This window comes from Drosophila yakuba, chromosome X (genome assembly GCF_016746365.2).
Source record: "Drosophila yakuba strain Tai18E2 chromosome X, Prin_Dyak_Tai18E2_2.1, whole genome shotgun sequence".
Lineage (NCBI taxonomy): Eukaryota > Metazoa > Arthropoda > Insecta > Diptera > Drosophilidae > Drosophila > Drosophila yakuba.
Genome location: NC_052526.2, coordinates 20,060,408 through 20,084,595, shown reverse-complemented (window position 1 = coordinate 20,084,595; position 24,188 = coordinate 20,060,408). Strand labels below are relative to the sequence as shown.

At 56.7% G+C, this 24,188-nt stretch overlaps 5 protein-coding genes across 5 annotated transcripts; 3 read left to right on the top strand and 2 right to left on the bottom strand.

Moving 5' to 3' along the window:
* LOC6526081 lies at positions 1–1,310 on the top strand. The gene is made up of 2 exons (XM_002101862.4): positions 1–187; positions 361–1,310. The coding sequence occupies exons 1-2, from the start codon at positions 131–133 to the stop codon at positions 1,210–1,212; spliced, it is 909 nt and encodes a 302-aa protein (XP_002101898.1). The 5' UTR covers positions 1–130; the 3' UTR covers positions 1,213–1,310.
* LOC6526080 (probable E3 ubiquitin-protein ligase HERC2) lies at positions 1,296–17,955 on the bottom strand. The gene is made up of 11 exons (XM_039377622.1): positions 15,589–17,955; positions 14,867–15,435; positions 14,252–14,800; positions 13,250–14,187; positions 13,018–13,174; positions 11,195–12,957; positions 10,762–11,135; positions 3,015–10,695; positions 2,467–2,950; positions 2,212–2,388; positions 1,296–2,143 (listed from the first exon to the last, which is right to left on the bottom strand). The coding sequence occupies exons 1-11, from the start codon at positions 17,489–17,491 to the stop codon at positions 1,991–1,993; spliced, it is 14,748 nt and encodes a 4,915-aa protein (XP_039233556.1). The 5' UTR covers positions 17,492–17,955; the 3' UTR covers positions 1,296–1,990.
* Positions 17,956–18,488: 533 nt separating this feature from the next.
* Positions 18,489–19,873, top strand: LOC6526077 (syntaxin-16). The gene is made up of 3 exons (XM_002101858.4): positions 18,489–18,682; positions 18,757–18,890; positions 18,950–19,873. Exons 1-3 carry the CDS (start codon positions 18,602–18,604, stop codon positions 19,782–19,784), a joined length of 1,050 nt encoding a protein of 349 aa, XP_002101894.1. The 5' UTR covers positions 18,489–18,601; the 3' UTR covers positions 19,785–19,873.
* Positions 19,834–21,072, bottom strand: LOC6526076 (RNA-binding protein pno1). The gene has a single exon (XM_002101857.4). It carries the CDS (start codon positions 20,682–20,684, stop codon positions 19,962–19,964), a length of 723 nt encoding a protein of 240 aa, XP_002101893.1. The 5' UTR covers positions 20,685–21,072; the 3' UTR covers positions 19,834–19,961.
* Positions 21,073–22,339: 1,267 nt separating this feature from the next.
* On the top strand, positions 22,340–23,292 carry LOC6526075. The gene is made up of 3 exons (XM_002101856.3): positions 22,340–22,786; positions 22,843–22,971; positions 23,040–23,292. Exons 1-3 carry the CDS (start codon positions 22,398–22,400, stop codon positions 23,194–23,196), a joined length of 675 nt encoding a protein of 224 aa, XP_002101892.1. The 5' UTR covers positions 22,340–22,397; the 3' UTR covers positions 23,197–23,292.
* The last annotated feature ends 896 nt before the right edge of the window (positions 23,293–24,188 follow it).

Here is a 24,188-nt window from a genome sequence, read left to right as displayed (position 1 = left end):
GCTCCTGTCATTAGGTTCTCGCTCGGAGCTACAGGCAGAACACACACACCTCTCACCCGGACCCGGACCCAAAACCAAACCCAAACCGAAACCCAGATCTCCAGATCCAGATCCAGATCCAGTCCTAACGATGGCCGACGGCTTTAAGAAGTACTTCAATGGGACAACCATCAATGGGCGCGCTAACGTAAGCACGAAGTTGAATGCACCATCGCTTTGGAGCTGGTAATGTACACAAATGAGTGCTCCACATATTTTTTGAAAACTGATTGATTTATCATCAGTATAAATTCCTGCTCTATAAATAACTAATTACATTTAAAATGAAGCACTTCGCTGATACTAAGACTCATTTCGCAGGTGGCCAAGGCCACATACGCCACGTTGGCCCTGTTGTTCATCGTGTACAAGCTGCGTCGCGGATCCGGCAAGTCCGGCGACTTGGCCAGCGGCAAGTGCAGCTGTGAGTCGGACCACGACTCGTCGCTCAATGGTGACGTAGGCGTCTACGGCGTGGATCCCGACTGCTCAGTTTGCCGGGAGCGATCGGAGCGGGCCATGACCGAGTTCGATCGCGAGCAGCAACGCCGGGCGGCGGGCGAGAATGACAATGGCTGTCGCGACGATCCGCCGCCGCCACCACCACCCGCATCGGGGGCATCCTCCGGCTCAGCTCCGCGCCGCAAGTGTCCTTGCGAGGAGCCGCAGCGACGGACTGAGGCAGCCGTGAAGCATAGCAGCCACATGAGCAAGACACGTGGTCAGCAGATCCAGCCGCCATATCAGTACGAACAGTACACGCAGCCCGAGGCAGAGCAAGTGCGTCCGGCTAGCCAAGTGTTGGGTCACGTGCACGACGCCTTCTACAGGGTGCTGCGTGGAGTCGTGGGCGCCGTTTTGGGCAATGCGGCGGTCAACACCAGCGGCAACGCTATGGATGCCACTGCTCAGGCAGCCGCAGTGGAAGTCTCGCGGGATGAGCTGGCCGAGGATGAGCGTGACGACGGCCAGGATGATGAGACGCCGTTAAAGCGCCGCACGGCACCGCGCTCATGCGTGCCCACCAGTGGCCAAGAGAACGTCTCGGGACAGCCGGAGGAACTGGGACGGGAACAGGCTGGCGCCCAGCCGCAGGCGGAGGAACAGGCGGAGTACAGCGCCTTCAGCGATGGCTTCGCTTCCGGCCTGTACTTCACCAGCGATGAGAAGTAGTTGGCGAGCTGACGAGGTCAGGGCGTAGGCTTCTTTCGATCTGCTAAATTTTAAGTCTAAATAAAAATTCAAAAGGGGCGTTATTGCTTTATAAAGTATTTTATTTAGCTTCCGTTTAGTTCAGATAGAGTTTTCTTTGCGGCATCTAACTTTTAAATAGATCATCATTGGAAACGTATTCAGCCCCTTTCTGTTCTCGGGGTTATCAATACCAATTACATAGCTTATTAACTGTTTTGTGGGCGGGGCAACTTGAGATGGATGGGAATGGGAATGGATTGGATTCGATTGGATTGGGTTGCGTCTAACGTTTAAGCCTTGTGTATAATTATGAGTGGACTTCAACTAACATTTATATTTTAATTTATATGTATATATAATATATAATATGGAAATAACTTTAACGTTTTGCTTTTTGGTTTCATTATGCGATCGACCGATTCTTTCGCTCTCTCGCCGTCTCTCTCTCTCTCTCTTTCTCTCTCTCTCCCTCGCTTGCCGTCTCGCTCGCTCGATTCGTCGTCTTGTTCAGATTCAAGTGCTAATTTAAAATATATGTTTATACGTGTATATATGTGTACGTGTCGCGTGAGTGGGTTTAACTTGAAGGCTTCGTGTGTCCTAGTGGGTGAGGATCGTAAACTGCTGGGAGATTCACCAGACTTCCAAGGTCTGAGATGGACCCTTGATCGATTTGCTCTTCGGTACTTTAATTGTTCAGGTCGGGCAGGATGGGTCAGTTGGACAGTGGGCCGGCCGGATGGACAGTGGGTTCGGTTCAACCCTCGTGGCTAGCCACCGACTCCAGGTCGCTGTTGTCCTCGCTTCCGGTGGCCTCGGTGGGTTCGCCCATGGCCACGCGTGCGTACTCGTCCGTGTCAATGCTCTTGCAGAAGTGTATGGCATACTTGAGCTTCTCAAGGAGCACGGCCTGGAAACAAACGGTTTTGGCATTAGTCAGATTCCCTGTCGGACGCAATCGGTTGCCAATGTCTTTACCTTGCACGAGTAGCGGGGCATCTTGAGCAGAAAGAAGCACGTGTAGCTTTCAGGCAGGAAGTGGTCAGGCGGATTCTTCTCGAGCACTTGCAGCACAAAGTCACGGCCACGGAAGTCCGCAATGGTACGCGGCAATCGGGTGCGACCCCAAACGAACCGCAGGAATAGAGAGCGCTCCTGAAAAAGTTAAAAGTCTGTAGTTAAAATACTGCTCACGAGGACGTATAGTACGGCCATATGGGACCTGGGACCCACCTGATTCGTGAACTCCTCCATCACCTCCCAGAACCAGGTGACCAGCGCAGAGCTCGGATCGAAGCCCTTGTAGGTGGCCACCGACTTGAGCAGACCCAGCGGAATGTCCGGCGAGCCGCAGACCATCGCCTGCAGCTCCGCGGCGGAGAAGAGCGAGAGCAAAGGCACTGGAATCACCTTGGACATGCCGTCCCGTACCGCCTTCACCTGCTCGTCGAACTCGTGCAAACGGAATCCGAGCGCCAGGCGGACATACTCCGCCCGATTTCTGGGCGAGATGTGCGTGTAGCGCGTGGACAGCGGCACCTCGTGGCCACGGGCCGAGGACGTCGAGAAGGGCAGCTCCAGAGCGGTGAACAGCTTCGGGTCGTCGTCCATGTTGCGGATGCAGAGCAGTCCGGCCACGTAGTCGCGGTCCACCTCGGTAAGATCCGTGGGCCGTAGAATCTCGCCCGTCAATTGACGCCATACAGGCTCCGCCAAACTGAAAAGTCAAAACAAGGGCTTTAGTGACCTTAATCCCTTAAATCCCTTAATTCGACACTTACTTGATGCTCAGGGGCGATCCAGTGCGCACGGCGATGCCCATGAGGACGCCAAGGAAGCGGAACATGTTCATCTGGAGCACCGAGGACAAGGTGGGGTCCAGCAGGAAGCAGTCGCGATTGGCGCCTGCCTCGCCGCGTCCGTTGGGAGTGTTGATCAGAAGCGGCACGCTGCCATTCTGCAGCTCGTCGCACATCTCAGCGATGGACTCGCTGTAGCCACCGCCGCAGTCGTCCACACTCTCGCCCACGAACTTTACCTTCCACACGCGGTGGGGCAGAGCCAGCGCCTCCTGGGTGAGCAACGGCAGCTTCTGCACCATCTGGCCAAAGACGCTCTTCATTCCATCGACGCCGGCCAATCCGTTGCAGCGACTGCGCGACCGCTTCACCTGGATGCGATTTAGCTCGATGACGGGCCCGTGCTGCTTGTCGCGCACCATTGTCGTTTGGATGACCTTGCGGAAGGCAGCCTCCTTGATGTTGTACACGAGCACATCCTTCAGTGCGCCCAGACTCAAGTCGCCGGAGATGGGCAGCATGGCCAGGCACGGGCACACCAGCTCCGAGAAGTGGTGCAGCAGGATAAGGCGAGCGTGCAGGGCCTCCGGCGCCAGATCGCGCACCAGGTCGTACTCCAGCGGTGGATTGGGCAGCGGGCGCAGGCGCTCGCTCAGCTGCGATGTTGATAGTGCCAGCGTGTGGGCGGATCCGCAGGTGACCTTCACAATGTGCTTGCCCTGGAGAGCGGCCACCAGGCGCGGCCGCTGAATGGCTGTAACCGTGCCGTCGCCCAGTTGCCCCTCGTCATTGTCGCCCCAGGTGTACACCTCGCCGGAGTCGCTGCAGGCGACGCAGTGCAGCGAGCCGGTGGCAATGGAAATAATCTTTTTTCCCTGCAGAGCGGCCACCTTCTTGGGCCGGCGGACATGGTCAACGGATCCGTGGCCCAGGCGATGGAAGTCTCCCTTGCCCCAGGTGTACACCGCTCCGGATTTGGTCAGTGCCACCGAGAATTGCGAGCCGCACTCCACCTTGACCACTCCCAGTCCGGCCAGACTCTCGATCTTGTACGGCAGCTTGCAGCCGTCGCTGCCGCCGCGTCCCAGTTTGCCGTAGTCGCCATCGCCCCAGCTCCACACATTGTCGTCGTCGGTGATGCACAGCGTCTGGGCATCTCCGGAGCCGCAGGCAATGTCGATGGCCCGATAGCCGAGCAGCGCCTCCACCAACTTGGGTCGCAGCTGGTCCTCGGAGTCGCCGTGTCCCAGTCGCCCGTAGCGACCCTTGCCCCAAGTGAGCACATGGCCACTGGCCGTGATCGCCGCTGAGTGAGCGCTGCCGCAGGCAATGTCCGCCACGCTCATCCCGTTGAGGTGCTCCACCAGCTTGGGACGGTCGTAGCTCATCCGGTTACCGTGGCCCAGCTTTCCGTCCTCGCCCTCACCCCAGGCGTACACTTCGCCCTCAGTGGTCAGTGCCAAGCAGTGTTTTCCGCCGGAGTTTACAGCAACCTTCTTGACGAACACGTGCTGCAGGGAGCCCAGCAAAGTGGGAATGGCCCAGCTGTCGCTGCCACCGACGCCCAGTCTTCCGCCGGATCCGTATCCAGTGGCAAATAGTTTGCCATCGGGCGTCACCGCGAATAGGGATTGCTCTCCGCCAGCCAACTGAACTGGTCGGAGAAGACTGAGCGCCTCGCACGGCGTTGGTGTCTTGATACGGCTGCCTTCCAGTCCGCCAAGCTGCCCGCGGTGGTTGTGGCCCCATCCGTAGATGGTGCTGGCTCCACCCCAGCTGAGCGCCCAGTCGTCTGGTCTCCGGTTGAGCCACTGCAGCAGTTGGGCGTCGTGCGGAGCTTGAAACAGCGTGTGATCCTCGTGGAGCAGCGTGCTAGTGGACTCCAACTGATGGGCATGGCAGTGTAGATCCGGCTGCTCGCTGCTGATGCCCGGCGGTGGAGACACATTGCTGACCGTGCTGGACGACAGTGAAGTTGTGGAGTTCAGCATGGACGCTCCGGGCGATTGGCAGCCAGGATTGGCATTGGAGTTCGAGCTCGAACTGGGCAGCATTTCGGCGAATTTCTTGCGCACCTCCAGACAAAACGCTCGCGGCAGCTCCGTGCGCCGGATCAGAGATTGGGCCACTCTAACGGCGATGCAGTATCGCTTGAACCAGGCCCACTTGTGCACGTCGCCAGTCGAGGAGGTGGCACCCGCCGCTGCAGCCGACGACGACGACGATGATGAAGTGGCGGGCAGTGTAGCGTCCAGCTGCATATCGCAGGCCAGTGCGGCCAGGGTCTTGAAGTAGTCCGAGTGCATGAGATGGATGCCACCGCGCACCTGCGGCTCCTCGTACTCGTACTGGCGCAACAGCTCCGGTATCAAGGGCTGCAGCAGCGTGGACAGCGATGGATCCTGTGGTCGCGGAGCGTGTTCCAGCAGCAGTACGGCGTGCAGTTTGCGCAGCGACCAAATCCTCTGGGCGGTGGTGAGGGCGCCCAGTTGTGAGCAAGCCGCCAGTGCGGAGGCCAATCGGAGCAGCACACTCGGTTGTCGAGGCGCGAGGCGGGAGTCCAGCAGCGACATGACCAGTGCCATCGAGGGTTGTGACAGCACAGCTCGATCCGATCCACTCTCGCCCAGCGTGGCCGCCGGCATGATGGCGTGCACCCAGAAGCGCCAGCCCCATCCGTTTACCGAACTGTCAGAGGAGAATTTCCAGCGCAACTCGTCGCCCGGCACACGGATCTCCGGAGCCCAGTGGGCAAACTCCCGGCCCGAACGCATGGCCAGCACCCGACCAGTGCCGTCCATGATCACCAGTGGATCGTTACGCTTCTCGGTGCTGCACTGGCTGTCGAACTCCAGGCGCAACATCTCCGCACCGGGTATGCGCACCACTCCGGTCACGTTTACGTTGTCCACGTATGGGTGGCTGCTCTCCTGCATCACTGGCTTGGGCAACTTACCGAGGCAGTGGCGCGAAGTGCACAGGTCCTCCAGTTCCGTGATGCACGTCTCAAGGAGCATTGCGCCCACCGGCGCTGCCCCAGCTCCCAAGGAGATTAGAGTGTCGGCAATGGTCTGCGCTGTGCTTGGTGGTCCACAACGTCCGCAAACGGCCAGCTTTAGCAGCTCCACCAGGCTCTTTGCCTCCGGCTCACCCAGCAAGCCGCCGAAGTCGTCTAGGCCATGGCAGTGGCTAATATGGGATAGCATCTCCTCCTGTTGCGTCATGGTGGCAGCCATCACGGACATTGCGCTGGCCGACATCCGAGAGTGCTTGTGCTGGGGCAAGGCACTGCTGGAGAGCGATCCCGACATGGACAGCGATCCAGTTAGGCTCTGGAAGGCGCTCAGTGGGCCGGCGGTGAGCGGTGGCAGAGTATTAGCCCCACCGGCCGACATTCCTCCGGTCATCGCATCAACAGCTGCCTCGGGACTGTGCTCCTGCAGACCGGCATCCGTGGCATCGGCGGGCGCCTCTCCTCCACCCTGAGCAATCGTTTCCGCCAGCTGCAGCGGTGCCCCCATCATGGGTCCTCCAATGAGTTGATCCTCCTCCCCTCCGGCCGCACCACGCTCCTTGAAGTTCACCTTGCTGTGGCTGGTAAGTGCGGCGACGATGAGCTGGCGGGCCTGCAGGATGCTCATGGCACGCAGAACGTGACCCAGAGCCGCCTGCCGGGCGGCTGGTGTCTCCAGAGCCAGGCTTTCGCTAAGGCTACTCTGGTTCAAGGGCTTGGCCTCCTGTTTAAGGGTTTGCACTGTCTCCGCTTCGTAGATGCCCAGGCTACTCCCACCCAGGGGATCTCGAGTGCTGCCGAAGGGCACGGGTCCTCGCTTCTCCTCATCCGTGGATGCGTTGGGCAGTCCCCAAGCGATGGAGTGAGAGCTGCCGCACGCAACGCGATTCACAAACACCGCATCCAATCCGATGACCAGAGCCGGTTTCTTGTTCACGAACGTGTTGCCACTGCCCTGCTGTCCGTGGTCGTTGTCGCCCCAGGCGTACACCTGGCCAGCATCCGTGACGGCCAGGCAGTGTAAGGCACCAACGGCCACGTGGATGACCCGTCGGCCTCGAAGTCCTCCAATGGGCTGCGGCTTCCGCACGTGCTGATCACCACCGTGGCCCAGACGATAGTAGTCGCCCTTGCCCCAGGTCCACACTTCTCCGGCTCGCGTGAGAGCCAAGCTGAACTGGGCACCGCATTCGATCTGCACCACTCCTATGCCCGAGAGCCGTTCGATCTCGTGTGGGGTGTCGGATCCCTCGCTGCCGCCGCGTCCAAGCTTGCCGAAATCACCGTCGCCCCACGAGAACACGGCTCCGTCCTCCGTGAGGGCAAGTGTTTGTGCATCCCGGCTTCCGCAGGCCACTTGAACGACCCTTCTGCCCGCCAACGCCGTCACCAACTTGGGCTTCAGCTGTGTGGCGTTGTCGCCGTGGCCCAAGCGGCCGTACTCACCCAGTCCCCACGTGTAGAGCTCACCCTGGCTGCTGATGGCCGCCGAGTGCGAGGAGCCACAGGCCACATCGCGGATCTTCTTGGCTCGCAGCGCCTCCACCAATCGTGGCTTGTCCAACGTTGTCCGATTGCCGTGTCCGAGCTTGCCATCTTCGCCCTCGCCCCAGGAGAACACCTTCCCGTCCAGCGTCAGGGCGAGCGCGTGCTTGCCACCGGAGTGCACGGCCACCTTCTTCACCACATACTGATGCAGCACGGGCAGCTGGTGCGGTAGTGGCACATTGTGGGTCACCCCGAGGCCGAGGCGACCGTTCGTTCCCTCGCCGCAGGCGTACACCTTCCCGTCCTGGCTCACGATGAACAGGCTCTTGGATCCGCCTGCTATGTGAATGGGACGCAGGCGACTGATGGTCTGCGAGAAGGTGGGCACCTTCACTTTCGAGCCTTTAAGCCCGCCCAGCTGCTCCTTGTCGTTGAGGCCCCACACCATTACGGTGCACGGTAAATCCTGCTCTGGCGCCGCTCCAGCTTCTTCGTGGGCTGTGCTTACTGCTCCGGCTCCTGCTGTCGATCCTGGTCCCACACCGGCGCTGTACTCGCTGGCCAGGAACTGTGCGTTAGCCAAGATGTGCTGGAGATCCGGTTGCTGGCGGCGACCAACGAACTTGATACCGTGAATCTTGCACTGGATGCCGTTGTTCTGGCACTGCTTAACCACCACCTCCACCCAGGGATAATATGTGGGCACCTGCTGCATGAGCAGCACGCGGCTAGCACCCGCTGGCACGGGTATCCATGTGTACTCCTTCAAGCTGTCGACGCACTCACCCACGCGTATCTCCAGCAGCGATGGCATGTGCGAGTGATCTTCGGGACTAACCTTCAGGGTCAGACTGTGGACAAGGATGCGGTCGTGCAGCTCGAGGCGGATCCAATGGCGGCAGGGTCCGCTGGAACAGCTCTGCCACGGCTGGTTGCTGCCGTTAAGCAGATGTTTGGCAGCTGCCTCATTGGAGCTTACGGTCAACGAACGAATGCATCTGGACCAATCCTCGATGAGATCGCTGGGCACCACCTGGCTGCAGGACTCTCCTAGAGGAGGCAGCGTGGCGGCGGTGGGCAGCGTTGCCACCAGTTCCACTTCGTTGATGTGACCCTGCCAGGCGGGCAGGTCCGGAAAGTCCACAGTGAGTTGTTTGCTGCGCACCGAGCTCACCACTCCAATGGCCGCCGATCCCTGGCTTCGGCCCAGCCGCAACTGGCACAGCATTCCGTAGCGGAGCGAGGAGGTGCGCAGCCTTACCCGTGCACCCACTGCGATGGGCGGAGGACGTGGCTGGTGCTGAGTCTGAGCCGCCTCCACCAGCTCTATGTGCACGAAGCACACCCAGTAGGTGGTGCCGTGATTGCGCCAGTCGACTTGAACGTTGAGATCGTGCAGGCCTTCGGTATCGACGATGAGCACGGTGCCCATATCGCCTTGTTTGATCTCCTCAAAGTCCCGACAGCAGCGCACCGTCATTCCCGGGCGCACTAGTCCGCGTACATACAAGGCGTAGAGGTCAGCAGTCTGAAAGTCCTTCCGAGACTCAAACTTCACCGGTGGTGTGCCTCCACTGGCGGACACCGGCTGGCCCTCCACGGTGTCCGACGAGGAAGAGGACGAGGTTGTCGAATTCGAACTGGGACACTCGTTGTCCGAATCCGCCTCTGGGTCGTGAGCCGAGGCTGAAGACGCCAGTGGCAGCGTATCCTCTTCGATGGTGTTAGCACACACATCCGGGTGCTCCAGGATCCACTGCACTATCTGTTCGGGCGTTGGCATTATCTCCGCTTGCAGCGACAGTTGCTTGAGGGCTAGTTCCACCGTGCGACGAGTGAATCCCATCTCCATTATCTGTCCAATTAGCTGGGCATCGGTGGCCGCCGCCGGCCACTTGGATTTCTGTTCTACTTGCTCCGTTGGCTTCTGCTCCTTTCTTGCCACATTGTAGACAGGCACTCCGTGCACCATTGTCGGCTGCGGTGGCGAAGAAGGTGCTTGACCATTGGCAGGGACACCACCACCTTCGCTTAGCTCCTGGTGAGCCTGGGTGGCCAAAGATTGGATGCAGTTGAGGGCGGCTGTGGCCAGATCCATGTAACTGTAGCAGGCCTTTACTGGCGAGGCCTGGGTCGCTCGCAAAAGGATGCACTGTATCAAGAGCTGAGACTCCTGGCCACTTCCTGTGGACAACTGCTGGTCCTGCTCCACAGCCTGCTGCGACTCCGCATCGCTTCGGTCCGGCTCATCGGCACTCGCGTATATGCTACCTGGTGCACGTTGCTTGAGGATGCGACGCAAAGCGACTTGGTGGCGATACAACACGCCGTTTGTGTGCAGTACGGCCATCTGAAGTTGCTGCGCCCTGAGCAGGGCCAAGTCCAGTCGACCATCGGCGCTGCTGGGCAGCTCCCGGAGTTCCGGTGCTGGTCCGTACAGTAGCACTGTCCAAGCATTAAGCAGCATCTCGTTCATAGGCAGACGGCTCAAGCTGAATACGGTGTGATCCAAGTGGGGCATCACCGTCGGCAGTTGCACCTTCACGAATCCCACGCCAGATCCCACGCCTCCAGGCGCCAGGAGACAGCGACCCTTGGGCGTAAAGCTAGCGATCACCATGTGGCTGCCTTCGTGAAAACAATGGAGACCGACGCGTGGACGCAGATCGTGCCCACCCATGGCTCCGAGTACACCTAGCACAAAGACCTGTTCACTGTCCAGTGTCGTGGAGTGCGGCGATTGCTCGGCCAGCAGCTCGGCGGCTACGCAAAGCTTCTGCGCCAGGAAGGAATTGATGACCGGGTTCCAGGAGGGCAGCGTGTGCAGCCGGCGAAGCAGAGCGACGAGCTCCTCGGCCACGCTGCCCGAATGCGATGCGGTGAGCAGGACGCGCGCCTTGCCCTCGGCCGTGGGCAGCAGACTGGCATCGCCTGGACAATGTAGCGCGATGCGTCCCAGGGTGGCAAACAACTGGTGGACCAGGGCGGGCATCCGGGGCTCCTCCTCAGCGCCCCACTGCGCCAGAATAAACTGCAGCAGGCGCAGGCAGTGAAGCTGCCTGTACACGCCCGCCTCGTTTCCCGCCGGCTGCTCCAGCAGCGACAGGTAGTGACTCAACCATCCCGGCGTGCTGAGCTCCAAGCAAAGTCGTGGGCAATCACCTAAAAGACATACATTATGTTTTCCACTTAATAGATGCTCGTTTCATCACCACAAATAACACCTACCAGATATGGCTCGAATGAAGCCCAGGTTGAGCCATCCTAATGAATAGGAGATGTTTGACATCGTTGGTTTGGGGTAGATGATAGTCCGGAACATGCTGGTCATGCCACGCAGGGCGTGCTTATCCAGCTGAGCGCCGTGTAGTCCAGTTCCCACCGCCAGAATCTGCAGGAGCTTGGCGGCGCAGTGGCGAAGCAACTTCGATGGGTGCGAGTCGCTGGTGGGCGAAGCTTCGCTCCCAGACACATCCTCTCGCTCTGGTTCCGTGGGTGAGGCAACGTTGAGAGCGCTGTCGGCCAGCTGGAGATCGTACTGACCCTCCTTACCCATGCGATACGAGTTGGTGGCTCCGGTGTACCACTCCACGCGCACCCACCTGGTCAAGAAGGTCAATTAGTTGCGATATCACTAAATAAAATCAGTGCCACAACTTACCCGTCCTCGCCCACCTCACTAATGATGCGACCCTCGCCCGGCGGATTGCCATCCTGGTCACCCCACTTCCAGTCCGCTCCCCTTACAATTCTGGTGCCGATCTTCATCAGCTTTGCCAGATCGGGACCGCTGAGCTGCGCCTTGCTGGACTTTTGCTTCAGCACGCTGTCTTCGTAAAGGATACTCAGTTCTCCGTGCACCTGGCCGCCGGTTGCGCCCTCGCCGCCCGTCTGCGCCAGCAGTCCAAGCACGGTGCCCAGGAGGCCGGAGTTAATGAGGAGGCCTAGCTCGTTGGGGCCCAGCTCCTTGGCCAGCAGCCCGAACACGCTCAGTAGAAAGCGGGCGCGCGGCAGGCGCTTCAGCAGCACATAGGTGCCCAGATTGGTGCTGTCCTTGCCGCGGGCGTGGCCCTGTTGCTCCTGGTTAACCAGACGACGGAGCTCTCGCACCGCCCAGTCAAGGACACGAGATTGTGCCAGCAGTAGCCTGGCTTTCTGGTAGGCACTTATCATGTTCAGCTGACCGAGAACGTGCAAGGAGCTTCCGGATCCTGCAGATCCTCCACCGGAGGATGTCGATTTCAAGTGCAGCCCGAGAAAACCGTTCAGGAGACTGTACTGTGCCGCATCCAGCAAGCCGTGCAGCTCGAGCAGTTGCTGGACAATCTGGAGCCCGGCCAGCCTCAGTTGGTATCGCTGCATCTGGCAGTACATGGCCCGTCGTGCCGTCTCCACGTCGCAGCTGTCCTGCAGGGCAAAGTCCACAATGTCCTGCATGAGTGCCGGGTCCAGCTCTCCCTCGCCATGGATCTGCCGTTCATTCAGTCGTCTTAACAGTGTTTCCTCCTCTTCCTGCTCCTCAAGCTCCTGCTTGGGCATGGCCTGGGGTTTTTTCTCCTGCTCCTGTTGAATTGAGGCGTTGAGCAAATCTTCCGGTTTGGCCGGCTGCCGCGAGGAGCGCAGCTCTTGAAGCAGACGGCGCACAAGCATCCGGAAGCGCGGCGGGCGCTGCAGAATGGGCAGACGGCGTAATCCACGCTGCTGCGGACTAATTGCTGGTCGCACCTCGTAGAGCAAGAAGCGCAGGCGCTCCAGAACGGGGGCACACACCTCTTTGTAGCTTCGGTTCAGTTGCTGCCGTGTGCGAACCACTGACCACTTGGCCTGGTGCACAAGCCTAATGATTTCTCCAAGCTGTCGTGGCGGCGGCGACTCTGTCTCCAATGCGTTAAGCACCAGGCCGCCGAGGTACTGGTGCCGGATGAGCACGGCGCTTAACAGGCGCTCTAGCTCCTGGACGGGATGTTCCGTGGCGAACTCCTGGTGCCACATCAAGTTGTGCGCCTTACAGTATCGCTCGGTGAGCGCCAGCCAAGCTGCCACAGGCGGTTCCGAAATGCGCGCCTCTGCTAGGCCGCTGATGAAAGCATCTGCTCGCTGCTGCAACTGGGATTTGCCTCGACCCGGAGCCAGCTGCTGCTGCATTGGCAATGGAGGCGGCAGTTCCGTGGGCGTGTTACCCGCCGTACTGTGACAACTGTGGCTGCTGCGCGCCTCGCCCTTCTCCTCGTCGAAGGGATTGCTCGGCTGGAGGAGCTGTAGTCCACCGCTTAGCAGGTTCGACTTGTCCAACTGACGGCACTGCAGTTCCGCCGGCTGCAGTGCCGGTCCGCTGCACATCAGATTGGCCACCAGGCCGAGCAGCTGTGCCAAAGCGCATTCCGAGCTAAAGTGTGTCAGCCGACTGGGTCCAGGCGCCGATGACTGAATCGGATGGAAACATTCGGTTGGTTGAGGAATATCAAACATAGATTGAAATCTCACCTTATCTTCGGTGCTAGCCTGAACCATGTACTTGCCCAGCTTGTGGTGCTCAAGGATGTGCTCCATGGCGCTTCTGTGCACCTGACTGCTCATCTCGGCCGTAAGATCCTTGCCCAATCCCGAGTCCAAAATGCTTCGTAGTGTTTCCGACTCGCAGCTATAAGTGGTTATTGACCAAAAACGATGCATGAGCTTGGAATTAAGCTGAAGATAGCTATGCAAGTTGACTTACTTGTATCCGCTTAGATCGCAGACGTAACCGGCCACAATGATGCAACGAGTTCCATCGAGCAGTAGATTTTCCATGTCCGCACGGCGCACATAGTGCGTCTCAGGATCAGCCGGCGGAGGACCGCCCTTGGGTCCCCCTCGACAAATGATGCCCGGCCAGCCCATGTCGTCGCCGTCCCGCAGTTCTCCCTCGCCAAGCGCTCGATTGAGTCTGTCTAGGACGCGGAGCAGGGGCAGGAAGAGGCGGGCCCAACGCAGGCCACCCAGGCACTGGGGACGATCACGCTTGAGGAGCACCAGACCCACCAGCAACTCGTTTAGCAAAGCGTCCGAAATATCCGCCTGGAGGACGCGGCCCAGATGGCCAACCATCTGACCAAAGGAATGTTCACCCGGCTCCCGACACTGCAACGCCAATTCGTGGGCCTTTTGTAATGTGGCAACGCAGGCGGGGATTAGCGCATGCATGTATTGCAAAAGCAGCGCCTCGGCACCAGTTGTTTCCTCCTCGGGCTGCGCCTGGTGGATGTGGGATAGTAGCAAGCGCTGGAAGCGGTGGAGCAGGCTCAAGCTGGGACTGGTGCTCGGCTCCTGGTGCTGCTGCTCGCGCTCCTCCTCATCTTTTTCCTGCTGCTTGCCCAGCGTGGGAGACAGTCGGGTTTGGGAGAGCGCGGCGTTGTTGCTCAGCAGTCGCGTGATCAGCTGCAGCAATGGCAAGTGGACTCCGTCGCCGCAGTCCGCGGAGCAGGAGCTGCTCTCCAGACGGATTGCGTGCTGCAGCGCCGACTCTAAACCGCCCTCGGCCATCAATGAGCTGACTAGGAGGTCCGTCATGAAGCGGTGACCAGCGGAGGACGCCTGTCCGGGTTCCGAGGGCAGCAGCGAAGTAAGTGTCTGGGCACGCTCCGCTGCTGTGGGCAGCAGAACACTCCATCCGTCCTATTTGAAAAGATCAATGAAAGGTATTAGTACGAAGCACATAAGATGTGCCCCACATATATACCTGCAGTGCCTGTTGTGCGGCCACTTGGATTGTGCGTAGCACTTGGCTGCCGCCGGCCAAACCGAGGATTCGCGTCTTGAGGCTACAAAGAAGGCGACTGCCACTGGCCAGGCCCACCTGGCGCGGCTCTATCCCGTTGGCGATTAGGGCGAGCAGCTGCAGGCGGAACAGATTTAGGCAGGCCACTGCGATGCACTCACTCTCCTGGTTCGGAGTCTGCCGGTTGTCCTGGCTGCTGCACATGCTCAGCAGTTGGTCTAGCAGACGGAACGTCGGTTCGCCCAAGTCAACGACGAAGGGGGCGCGCCGCGGCACACCCTGGTGGGAACTCTGGGTCCACACAAGACTCTGGGCACTGGTGCAGGCGATTCCGCTGGCCGGGAACGTCGGTAATGACACGAGAATGGGAGTTCGCAACAATGGCTCGCTGGACACGGAGGCTGGACAGATTTGTTGGCTGTCGTTGCGGCCCCATCCGAATACCTCCCCGCTGCTAGAGAGCGCCAGACAATGTGCCACGCTCACGGCCACGTCCACAATGCGTTTGTGCTGTGGAAAAAAAACCAGAAGTTAGGATACGATGGCAGGATAACTGGCTACCTGGCGATAGCTCACCTGCAAGCTGCTAACCAGACGCGGAACACTGCATCCGTGGACACTGCGCTCCACCAACTGGTGGCCCAAACAGGTGGCCTTGCCCCACGTATACAGCTGACCCTCGCTGCTCAGGGCCACCGAGAACTGGGAGCCCGCAAAGACGCGCTGCACCCGGGGAAGCGTTTCCACAAGAATCGGCTGCAGGCTGCCGTTGCAGTTGCCATTGCCCAGCTTGCCGTAGTCACCGTCGCCCCAGGCAAACACCAGTCCCTCGGAAGTGAGCGCCAGCGAGTGGGCGTCGCCGCTGCCCAGGGCCACGTCTACCACCATGTGATCGGAGAGGGCCACCACAAGGGTGGGCAGACTGCGATCGTCGCTGTTCCCGTGGCCCAGTCGAGCATACGTGCCGCGTCCCCAGGTCAGCAGGTTTCCGCCGCAGGTGATGGCTGCGCTGTAGGAGCAGCCGCAGTAGACCGACTGTACACAGTGCTGCTCCAGGGCAGCGATCTTGGTGGGAACGGCTCGGGCGTGGGTGTCCCCATGGCCCAGGCGGTGATCTTCGCCGGTGCCCCAGGAGTAGGCGTTGTCTGCAACGGCATTGGGTTGAAGAACGGCATTAGGTTTATAACTATTATAATAATTCAGTTAATTCAGTGTTAGAAACACACATGAAACCTTTACCTACGCAGAAAAGCGTGCTACACTTTTCACTATAACAAAACCGATTGAAATTCACTTACGGTTGCTGTCAATGGCCAGAAAGTGGCGACCTTCACAGTGGCCGGCAATGCTGATGAACACCTCGTGGGCGACCTCCTCCATTGGCAGCGGTTCCGCTTCCGGTTTGCCCAAGCGCCAGGTGTACAGCTTACCCTCCTGGCTAAGGATAAGCATCTGCGTCTCGCAGCAGGCCACCTGCTTGATCTGGAAGCGGCAGCTTAGCGTGGGCACGGCCGTGTATTCTCCACTCCAGCTGAGCGTCGGCTCAGCGCTGAATCCCTGCTGATCCTTGGAGAGTGATGGCCAGCCCAAGGCGTAGATCCGCTGCTGAGGTGCCGAACTGGATGATGCCGCAGTCGCTTGTCCACCGCGGAGCAGGCAGCGCGGCATCAGCGGCTGCACCATGCGGTCCAGGTGAGAAATGATGACGACGGCGGCGCGACGAAGGTCCACAATGGCCGCACTGCTCTTGGGCAGCGAGAGAAAACGAAGAAAAGTCTCCGTGGCACTAGCCACTGGAGCGGGCTCTCCTCCGACGATTCCACTTCCCTTGGCGGTGGCTCCAATTTTCTGGTAGCGCAGCAGGATGCGCTGCAGCGGTGCGCCCGTCTTGCGCGGCATGTCCCGATTGTCGTTGCCCGCACGGTCCTTCTCCCAGAGCAACAGCAGCAGGACGACGCACTCAAGCGTGGCGGCCAGGGTGCCCTTCTGCACGCCCAGCTCCAGCAGGAGGCACAGCGCCGTGTGTCGGTCGTTTAGTGGCGCCGTACAGCGACCGCCCATCGGATCACCAAGCGCCACCAGACGCAGGAACTTGATGGAGCGCTCCATGACCTCCAGCCAGAGCGAAGAGACGACGGCTGCTTCGAAGAGCGTGGCCTCAGGCAGTTCCTGCAGAGAAGCGAGCGCCTCGCTTAACAGCTCGCTGCACATTTCCGTGTCCTCACCTGAGCGCCAGGCGCGTCGCAGGAAGGCGAAGCTAAAGTTTAGGGCGGCGCGGGTGGCTACGCGTGCCAAGCCCAGTGCTCCGTGCTCCGGCTGCTCAGCCGGCTGGGACTCCACTGCAGCATTGGTAGTGGTGACAGCAATGGTGGTGGTGTTGGCGGTGGTGACACTGACCACCGCCTGTGCGCTTGTCGTGGGCTGGCGCTCCCGTTCCCTCTCCCTTTTCAGGGCCACAAAGTAGCGCTCGTAGACGAAGAGTTGCTGGCGAAGATGCTGTGCAGAGAGGCAGTTGCCGGCTGCGCGCAAAGCCAACTCCTGCAACTCCGAGATCATGGAACGCTGGCAATCCAGGCGCGCCTGCTGCGACGGGGGCTGGCTCCAAAGCCAGCCGCTAAGGACCATGTCGGTGGCCTGGCTGAGATGGGCTGCTTGCTGGGCGGCGGCTTGGGTGGTGAGCTTTTTGATGGCCGTGTCCGAGTCCAGAGGCCGGCAGCCGTCGCAGTTGCAGGCGGAGAGCGGGCCGCAGTACTCCGGCTGGCAGCAGGAGCACTTGAGCTGCTGAGCGCCGCAGTAGTGCTTACCATCGTCGCCCAGGTAGGACAGCTGGCCGCGGGCATTGAGGAGCGGCGCGGTGGGCGAGGAGACCAGCTCGCAGTCCTGGATCAGATGGTTCCACAGTACGGCGCCGTCGGCGGCATTGCGCAGGGAGGCGATGAGATCGGCGCGCAGCCACTTGGCGTCCAGAAAGGGTAGCGGGCGCAGGTAGAGATCGGGCGAATGGCTGGGCGGTGCTGCTGATCCGGAACCTGATCCAGATCCAGATCCTGCTGCGGAGCCTGCTCCTGTCGCTGCAACACTGGCACCTCCTCCTCCTCCTCCTCCTACTCCCGAGGAGACTGGTTGTGCAGCAGCGGGCTGGCTAGGGCCAGCACCCTGGCCACTGGATCCGGCTCCTCCGCTCGCCTGGCGGTTAAACATGTTATTGTCTCGGCGTTGTCTTCTCTAGTGCTCCACCGCCGAACTCAGCCTAGAAACGAACACGAACCACAACCACAACAACGGCAATGGCATGGCACATTTTCCCCTGCAAGGGGGGTGAGGTGGTGGGTTGGGCGCGGGTGGGGGCGGGTCAATGTCGTCACTGGCACACACACTACACACACGCACACGCGCGCACGCACACACACAACTGCACTTGGGAGTCCAGGATCAGGATAATCCGTTGTTATCCTTGTCCGCACTGCTCATTTCGTTGCTCCGCTCGGAGTTATGACTTTCGGACTTTTCCACCCGCACTCGCACTCTCCGATATCCGCACTTGCTGCTTTTGAATGGCTATTGGACGTGCCAGTTCCCAGTACAATGGGAATTAAAATCAAGGAATTATTTTAAAATGAAATAAAATTGTTTGATGGCAATCGATATCAGGGGGAGGTGCAAACTGTCAGAGCCATCAAGTAATCGATATAAGGCTCAATCTATCGATATGATTTGCCTGGCGATAGTTTTTAGTTTTTCAGTCACGGATTGAGACCCAGTACAGTGGATACTAGCTGTTAGAAACCGCCAAACATAACTATCTTTTAGTTCCCGGAAATCCTATTAAGTCATTTTTCTTGTGCGCTTAAAAATGATGAGTTAGTTTTAGATTTAAAGCTAGCAATATATCACGCGAACTAGTTGAAATTAAAATTTTTTGCAGGGTATGCTTTTATTTTTGATGTTATATTCTGTTATATTCATTTATTTTATAATGGATGGATGGACATGGATAAATTGGATCGGCTGTTAATGCTAATGAAAATATATATGTATATATACACAAACATAGTTCGTGATGAACTGCTGGATAAAATTCAAAAATAAATTATTTAAGACAATATAAAAGTGTAAAACTAGAAAATGTAACGGTGCCATCACCCCAGTGTGACCAGTGCTTCGTACAAACTATCGGCATTAGTCTCTGTATTCTAGGCGAAAAAAGTAGCGGGCACACTGCACAACGAAATTGGGAAAAATCTGATTGGGATTTCAGCTGACTTGGATCAATCCTCTGAATCCCCAAGAAATCGGGAGCAGACGGCCAGGATGACGTCGCGCAACCTGACGGAGGTGTTCGTCATCATGCGCAACAATGCGTCCAAAAACCGAAGTCACTACGATGATCGGGTGAGTGCGCATCTGGCGTCTCCGCTTTGTCCAGTGTCTCACCTAGCATATGTTATGGTTTCTCCGTCTTCCAGAGGGGCAGCGATGCGGAGCGCTTGCTTAAGCACTCGGTGCGGGAGGCGGAGGAGGGACTGGAACTGCAGGACGACTACGGCACGCCGCCCGCCTGGCTGGACAAGTTTGAGGAGGCACAGTACACCATGTCCAAGTGGGTAACCAGTAGTTCGTGCGCATGGTTCAACTTCACTCTCATCACTCCCTTTGCAGAATCAAGCCAAAGCTGGATGAACTGGGCTCCCTGCACGCCCGCCACCTCCTGCGACCTGCCTTCGATGATCAGCGGGACGACGAGTGCGACATCGAAGTGCTCAGCCAAATCGTCTCCAAGCTGATCACCTCCACGCACCGGCACATTCAGTGCGTGCGCAGCAGCATCGGCGTGGGCAGCAAGATGGAGCAGTGCCTGACCGCCAACGCGGTGCACTGCGCCCTGCTCCAGCTGCAGGAGCTGACGGTGAAGTTCCGGGCCAGCCAGAACGCCTACCTGCTCCAGCTGAACTCTCGTGAAGAGCGCTCGCAGAAGTACTTCGACGACGGCGGCGCCGGAGACGTCTTCACCAACGTGGAGCTGGGCGAGCAGAGCGTCGAGAACTTTGTCGACTCCTTCGACAACTTCCTGCAGCCGCCGTCGGAGGGCAAGGCGAGCAACGGCTATCTGTTTGAGGACGACGAGCAGGCCATCGACGATCACTTCCAGAGGCCGCCGGCCAGCCGAATGACCCAACAGCAGCTGCTGCTCTTCGAGGAGGAGAACACGCGTGTGGCGCAGCACCGCGAGCAGGAGGTTACCAAGATAGTCAAGTCCATCTACGACCTAAACGACATCTTCAAGGACCTGGGCCACATGGTCCAGGAGCAGGGCACCGTGCTCGACCGCATCGACTACAACGTGGAGCACACGCAGACGCGCGTCTCGGAGGGATTGCGCCAGCTGCACAAGGCGGAAATGTATCAGCGCAAGAACCGCAAGATGTGCGTCATTCTCGTCCTGGCGGCGGTCACCTTCTTCATGCTGCTGCTGCTCATCCTGACCAAGCTCTAGTTACCCACCCGCTTCCAGTTGGGCGACCTCATTCCCGTGTCTATGTGTGTATATTGTAAATGTATGAATACATGTTAATATATTTATTATTTATTGCTAATGCTAAAAAAAACCGCAACTACTCCCGCTCAAACTGAACTCCACTCCGCTCCAGTCCAATTCAGTCCAATCTCCCAATCACATGCGCTCCGAGAGGCGCGAGGCGACTGCCCTCAGGTTGCCGTACACCTTGCTGGGCGGCGAGCCGAGAATCAGGTTGCAGACGGCTCGACGCGCCAGCTGGATGTTCTGGTAGCTGCCCAGGATGTGGATCTTGCTGTCGGCTAGCACGATGCGGGTCTTGGTCACGTTCTCGATGGTGAACTTGGTGCGTCCGCCCTTGCCGGCGAGACGGCCAATGGCGCGCGACTGGTGGTCGCCGCGCAGAGTCTTCACGTCCTTGATCTCGAACGACTCGACAAACAGGTCCTCCAGCCGCAGCAGGGCCAGGGCATCGTCCACCTCGAAGCCGCAGAGGAAGGCGCGCACGAAGTCAGCGCCGCGCTGCAGGTTGGCAATGTCAGGCGTCTCCGGGCCCACACGCAGCTCCACCTGGCGCGCCTTCATGTTGAAGCGGATCTGCAGCTTCATGTGCTCCACCACGGGCGTAAAGATCTTCATCCAGTGCTCCTTCAGCGAGGAGTACCTGTGCGGCGGCACAGACACCTTGCGCAGCTCGCTCTTGGCCCTCTTTGCCTTGGGCGGCGCCGATGCTCGCGAAGATCCCAGCACCTGGCCTTCGATGCCGGTCGCCTCGTCCACCTGCATCTCCACGTCCTGCTGGCCACCTCCGGTGGCTCCGCGCTTGGTCGCTCTCTTCGCCGGCTCGAATGCGTCCGCCTTGATGTTCGCTGCCTCCATGGTGCAATCTGTTGTGCTTCTACTGCGTTGTTTCCAATAATTTCTCAATCCAGCTGCTTCGTCTTCTCCACGTGCTCAGTGTGACCGCGTTCGAATCTGAGATTTCAAATACAGCTGAATGTGGCTGGTAGCACTGGAACTCGACCAAAATACCAATGCGTATGTAAACTTCTACACTGCGCTGGTTAAAAGGAATGTAGAATGTGGGCATAATATGCGCATGAATTCTTGGTTGGCATCATTAGCTTTTTAGTGGGAGTATATATTTTTCGCCTTATCGGATTTTATAAATCAAGAAACAGCTTTAAGGTATAAGGTGTCATGTAGATAAACACGCCTTGTGCACGCAATGTAAATTTGCAATAGATGGCGCTATATGCAAAAGGTATATGCGAGAAATGTTCGGTTGGCTTTTAGGTCGTAATTAATAATTTATATAATTAACAATATAGTTATGTATATAAATAGTATATGTTTCAATAATGTACTGTATGGGCTGAAATCTAGCTGACTTTGGATTCATAGACTGCTGGTCGATAGGGTTTTTATACCCGTTACTCGTAGAGTAAAAGGGTATACAAGATTCGTTGAAAAGTATGTAACAGGCAGAAGGAAGCGTTTCCGACCATATAAAGTATATATATTCTTGATCAGGATCAATAGCCGAGTCGATTTGGCCATGTCCGTCTGTCCGTCCGTCTGTCTGTTCGTCTGTCCGTCCGTATGAACGCTGAGATCTCAGGAACTACAAACGCTAGAAAGTTGAGATTGAGCATACAGACTCCAGAGACATAGACGCAGCGCAAGTTTGTCGTATCATGCTGCCACGCCCACTCTAACGGCCACAAACCGCCAAAAACTGTCAGTGCTGAAGACCTCCTTCGCACTTTCACTAGCTGAGTAACGCGTATCAGATAGTCGGGGAACTCGACTATAGCGTTCTCTCTTGTTTTGTTTGGATTTTTTACCATTGTTACTATTGTCATTTATGGATGAACGACTAGAACAGGTCCAAAGGAATCGCCTGCTGCTGCCACTGGATCAGCTTGTCCAGCTTCTTGACCACACACTGATTCCTGTTTAGCTTCTCCAGCTTTAGAGCCTTGAAAAGAAGGCTTTTAAAAGCATGATGCAGCGGTCATGGTCTTTAAACCACCAGGATAAAATTCAGGACAAGATTGTGCCATACACGGAGTCACAATAAATGGTAAATCTAAATTAAATCTATCTACCATCTATCTTTAGAAATGTAGATCTGATGGTAGCAGCCCTGCTTTGCTGGCTATCACCTGGAAACACTCGGGTGACGAATGACACCCCTTATTCGCCTGCTCAGAGATAAAGCAATGGTCGAGTATCGACTACTAGGTACTTATTAATCAAAGGCGATCCTTTCACAGTTCAAACATTTTGAATTGAAGGAGAAGATTGATGGCTTTCGAAGTAAACGGGTAAATTGTATATAAATATAAATTTCTCCTACTAATTATTTATATTTATTTACATATATTATATTATATTTTTTAATTGTTTATTCCTTTTTCAAGTGTGTACCAAATTAATCTGGCAAAGTAGGCCACATTAAAAGCATTTCATTTTTTATCAAGTTGGCCATGCCGATTTTTGACATTTGGTGTTGAGGAAAATTTCCTAGGAAATTCAGTTCACATCTAGAAACCGAACTGAATAGTCATACCACAAGCTATCTTCGATATGCCGAATCAGTCTAAAGCAAGCTCACCTGGAATCAAGGAAACCCCTTCCTGTTCCCACCACGAGTTCCTCATGCAGGAGCAGCCTCAGCAGCCGCGTGGCTCCAAAGTGGCGTCTACCCAGACGCAGGATTGGCCATCGGATATGGTGGATCAGTTAACAGGAGCGCAGGACTCGCCATCGGATATGGTGGGTCAGTTACCAGGAGCACAGGACTCGCCATCAAATATGGTGGATAAGTTACCAGGAGCACAGGACTCGCCATCGGATATGGTGGATAAGTTACCAGGAGCACAGGACTCGCCATCGAATATGGTGAATCAGTCTACCCAGACGGATCTCTCCAAACTCTTCATGTCCGGCGAGGACGATATTAATTTGCAGCTCGGGTGAGTTCAAATGATTAGTGGTGAGAGTCCTGCATTAAAGTTGATGGTTTACTCAGCACTCTGGGCTTGAGGAAGAGAGTCGCTCCCGAGGAGGATCCAACTGGGGATCTAACTGCGGTACCAGAACAAAATCGCAATGGGAATCCGCTTGCTAAGCGACAGAAGGTAGAGGGTACCCAGTACAGGTGAACAAATCTTCCGAGGAATTGCGTTTATTCTACATACATATATTGAATTATACATATCTTTTCAGACACAATGACCCTTCCTTCCAGGAATGGTCCTCCACCCAAACTACTGATTCATCCTCGCTGATCTCGCTGGCCAATCTCATTGAGAATGGATCGGTGAGCAATGTGGAGGACCAAGAATCACGTGCCACTGGTGGGGAAGACGTAGAAAGTGGCTGAAGCTGAGTTCAACTGGGTCATCTTCCACATCCATCGGCGGAGTGGATGCAATTCCTTGTTATCAAGCTGAATTTAATAAATATAGAAAAAACTTTATATTCTGATAGTGTTAAAGTAGCCATGAGCGTCCTGCGTGGCATAGCAGCTAGCTTTCTGGCAAGTGCTCGCCAATCGTTATCGAAAGATGCCAATCGAGTATGCGGGTAGATTGAAATTTATGGTTTGGGGTTTCCAGATTAATTGTGGTCAGCGTGGGCGGCGCTCCTCTTGCGGCCATTAAAAGTTTCTTGTGCCACAGTGGGAATTATTTGTGCATCAGCCGCAGCGATAAGAGGGCCATTGCAATGCCTACTATAGCGTAGCCCTGCACTTGGAGCAAAGTTAAGTAAGCCAAAGTGGAGTTAAGGAAAGTTAAGTACGAGTAATGCGGCCACCGCAGGCGGGCGATAATCTCAAGCTTGCAATTGCACTGGCAATTTGTTTGTTATCTCCTCCGCTTCCGGTTTCCCACTCCTCCTCATCCTTTTCCGGCCTCTTGGGAAACTTTTCCCAGAGCGTGAGCTATTTGAATAAGCACACTGCACGAAATTGGTGTGAATGTATATAATACATATGTATTATGCATCTCATATTTATCCATCAACTGCAGGTTCCTCTTTTATTTGTCTGTTTGCTTTGCTTTACTTTGGAGTTCAATGGCTTATGACTTCAAATTCCGAAATGTAATACGTTGATGTATTTGAAATGAAAAGTGTTCATGTTTATGGTAAAAGTTTAAAGAAAAAACCAAGCGCTGAAACACAGTTCTTTTCAATACAAATATACAAATGGATGGTTTTCAAGTCAATTTACGCTGCACTTTTTTCAAAAGGAACTGTGCATAGAATGCGTATTTACCTACCCATTTCATTTCGATCGGTGCAAAAAATGTTTTCTCATTTATCTGGACTAAATCATTCGAAACTGGGACCGCCTCCATCCACCAGAAAGCT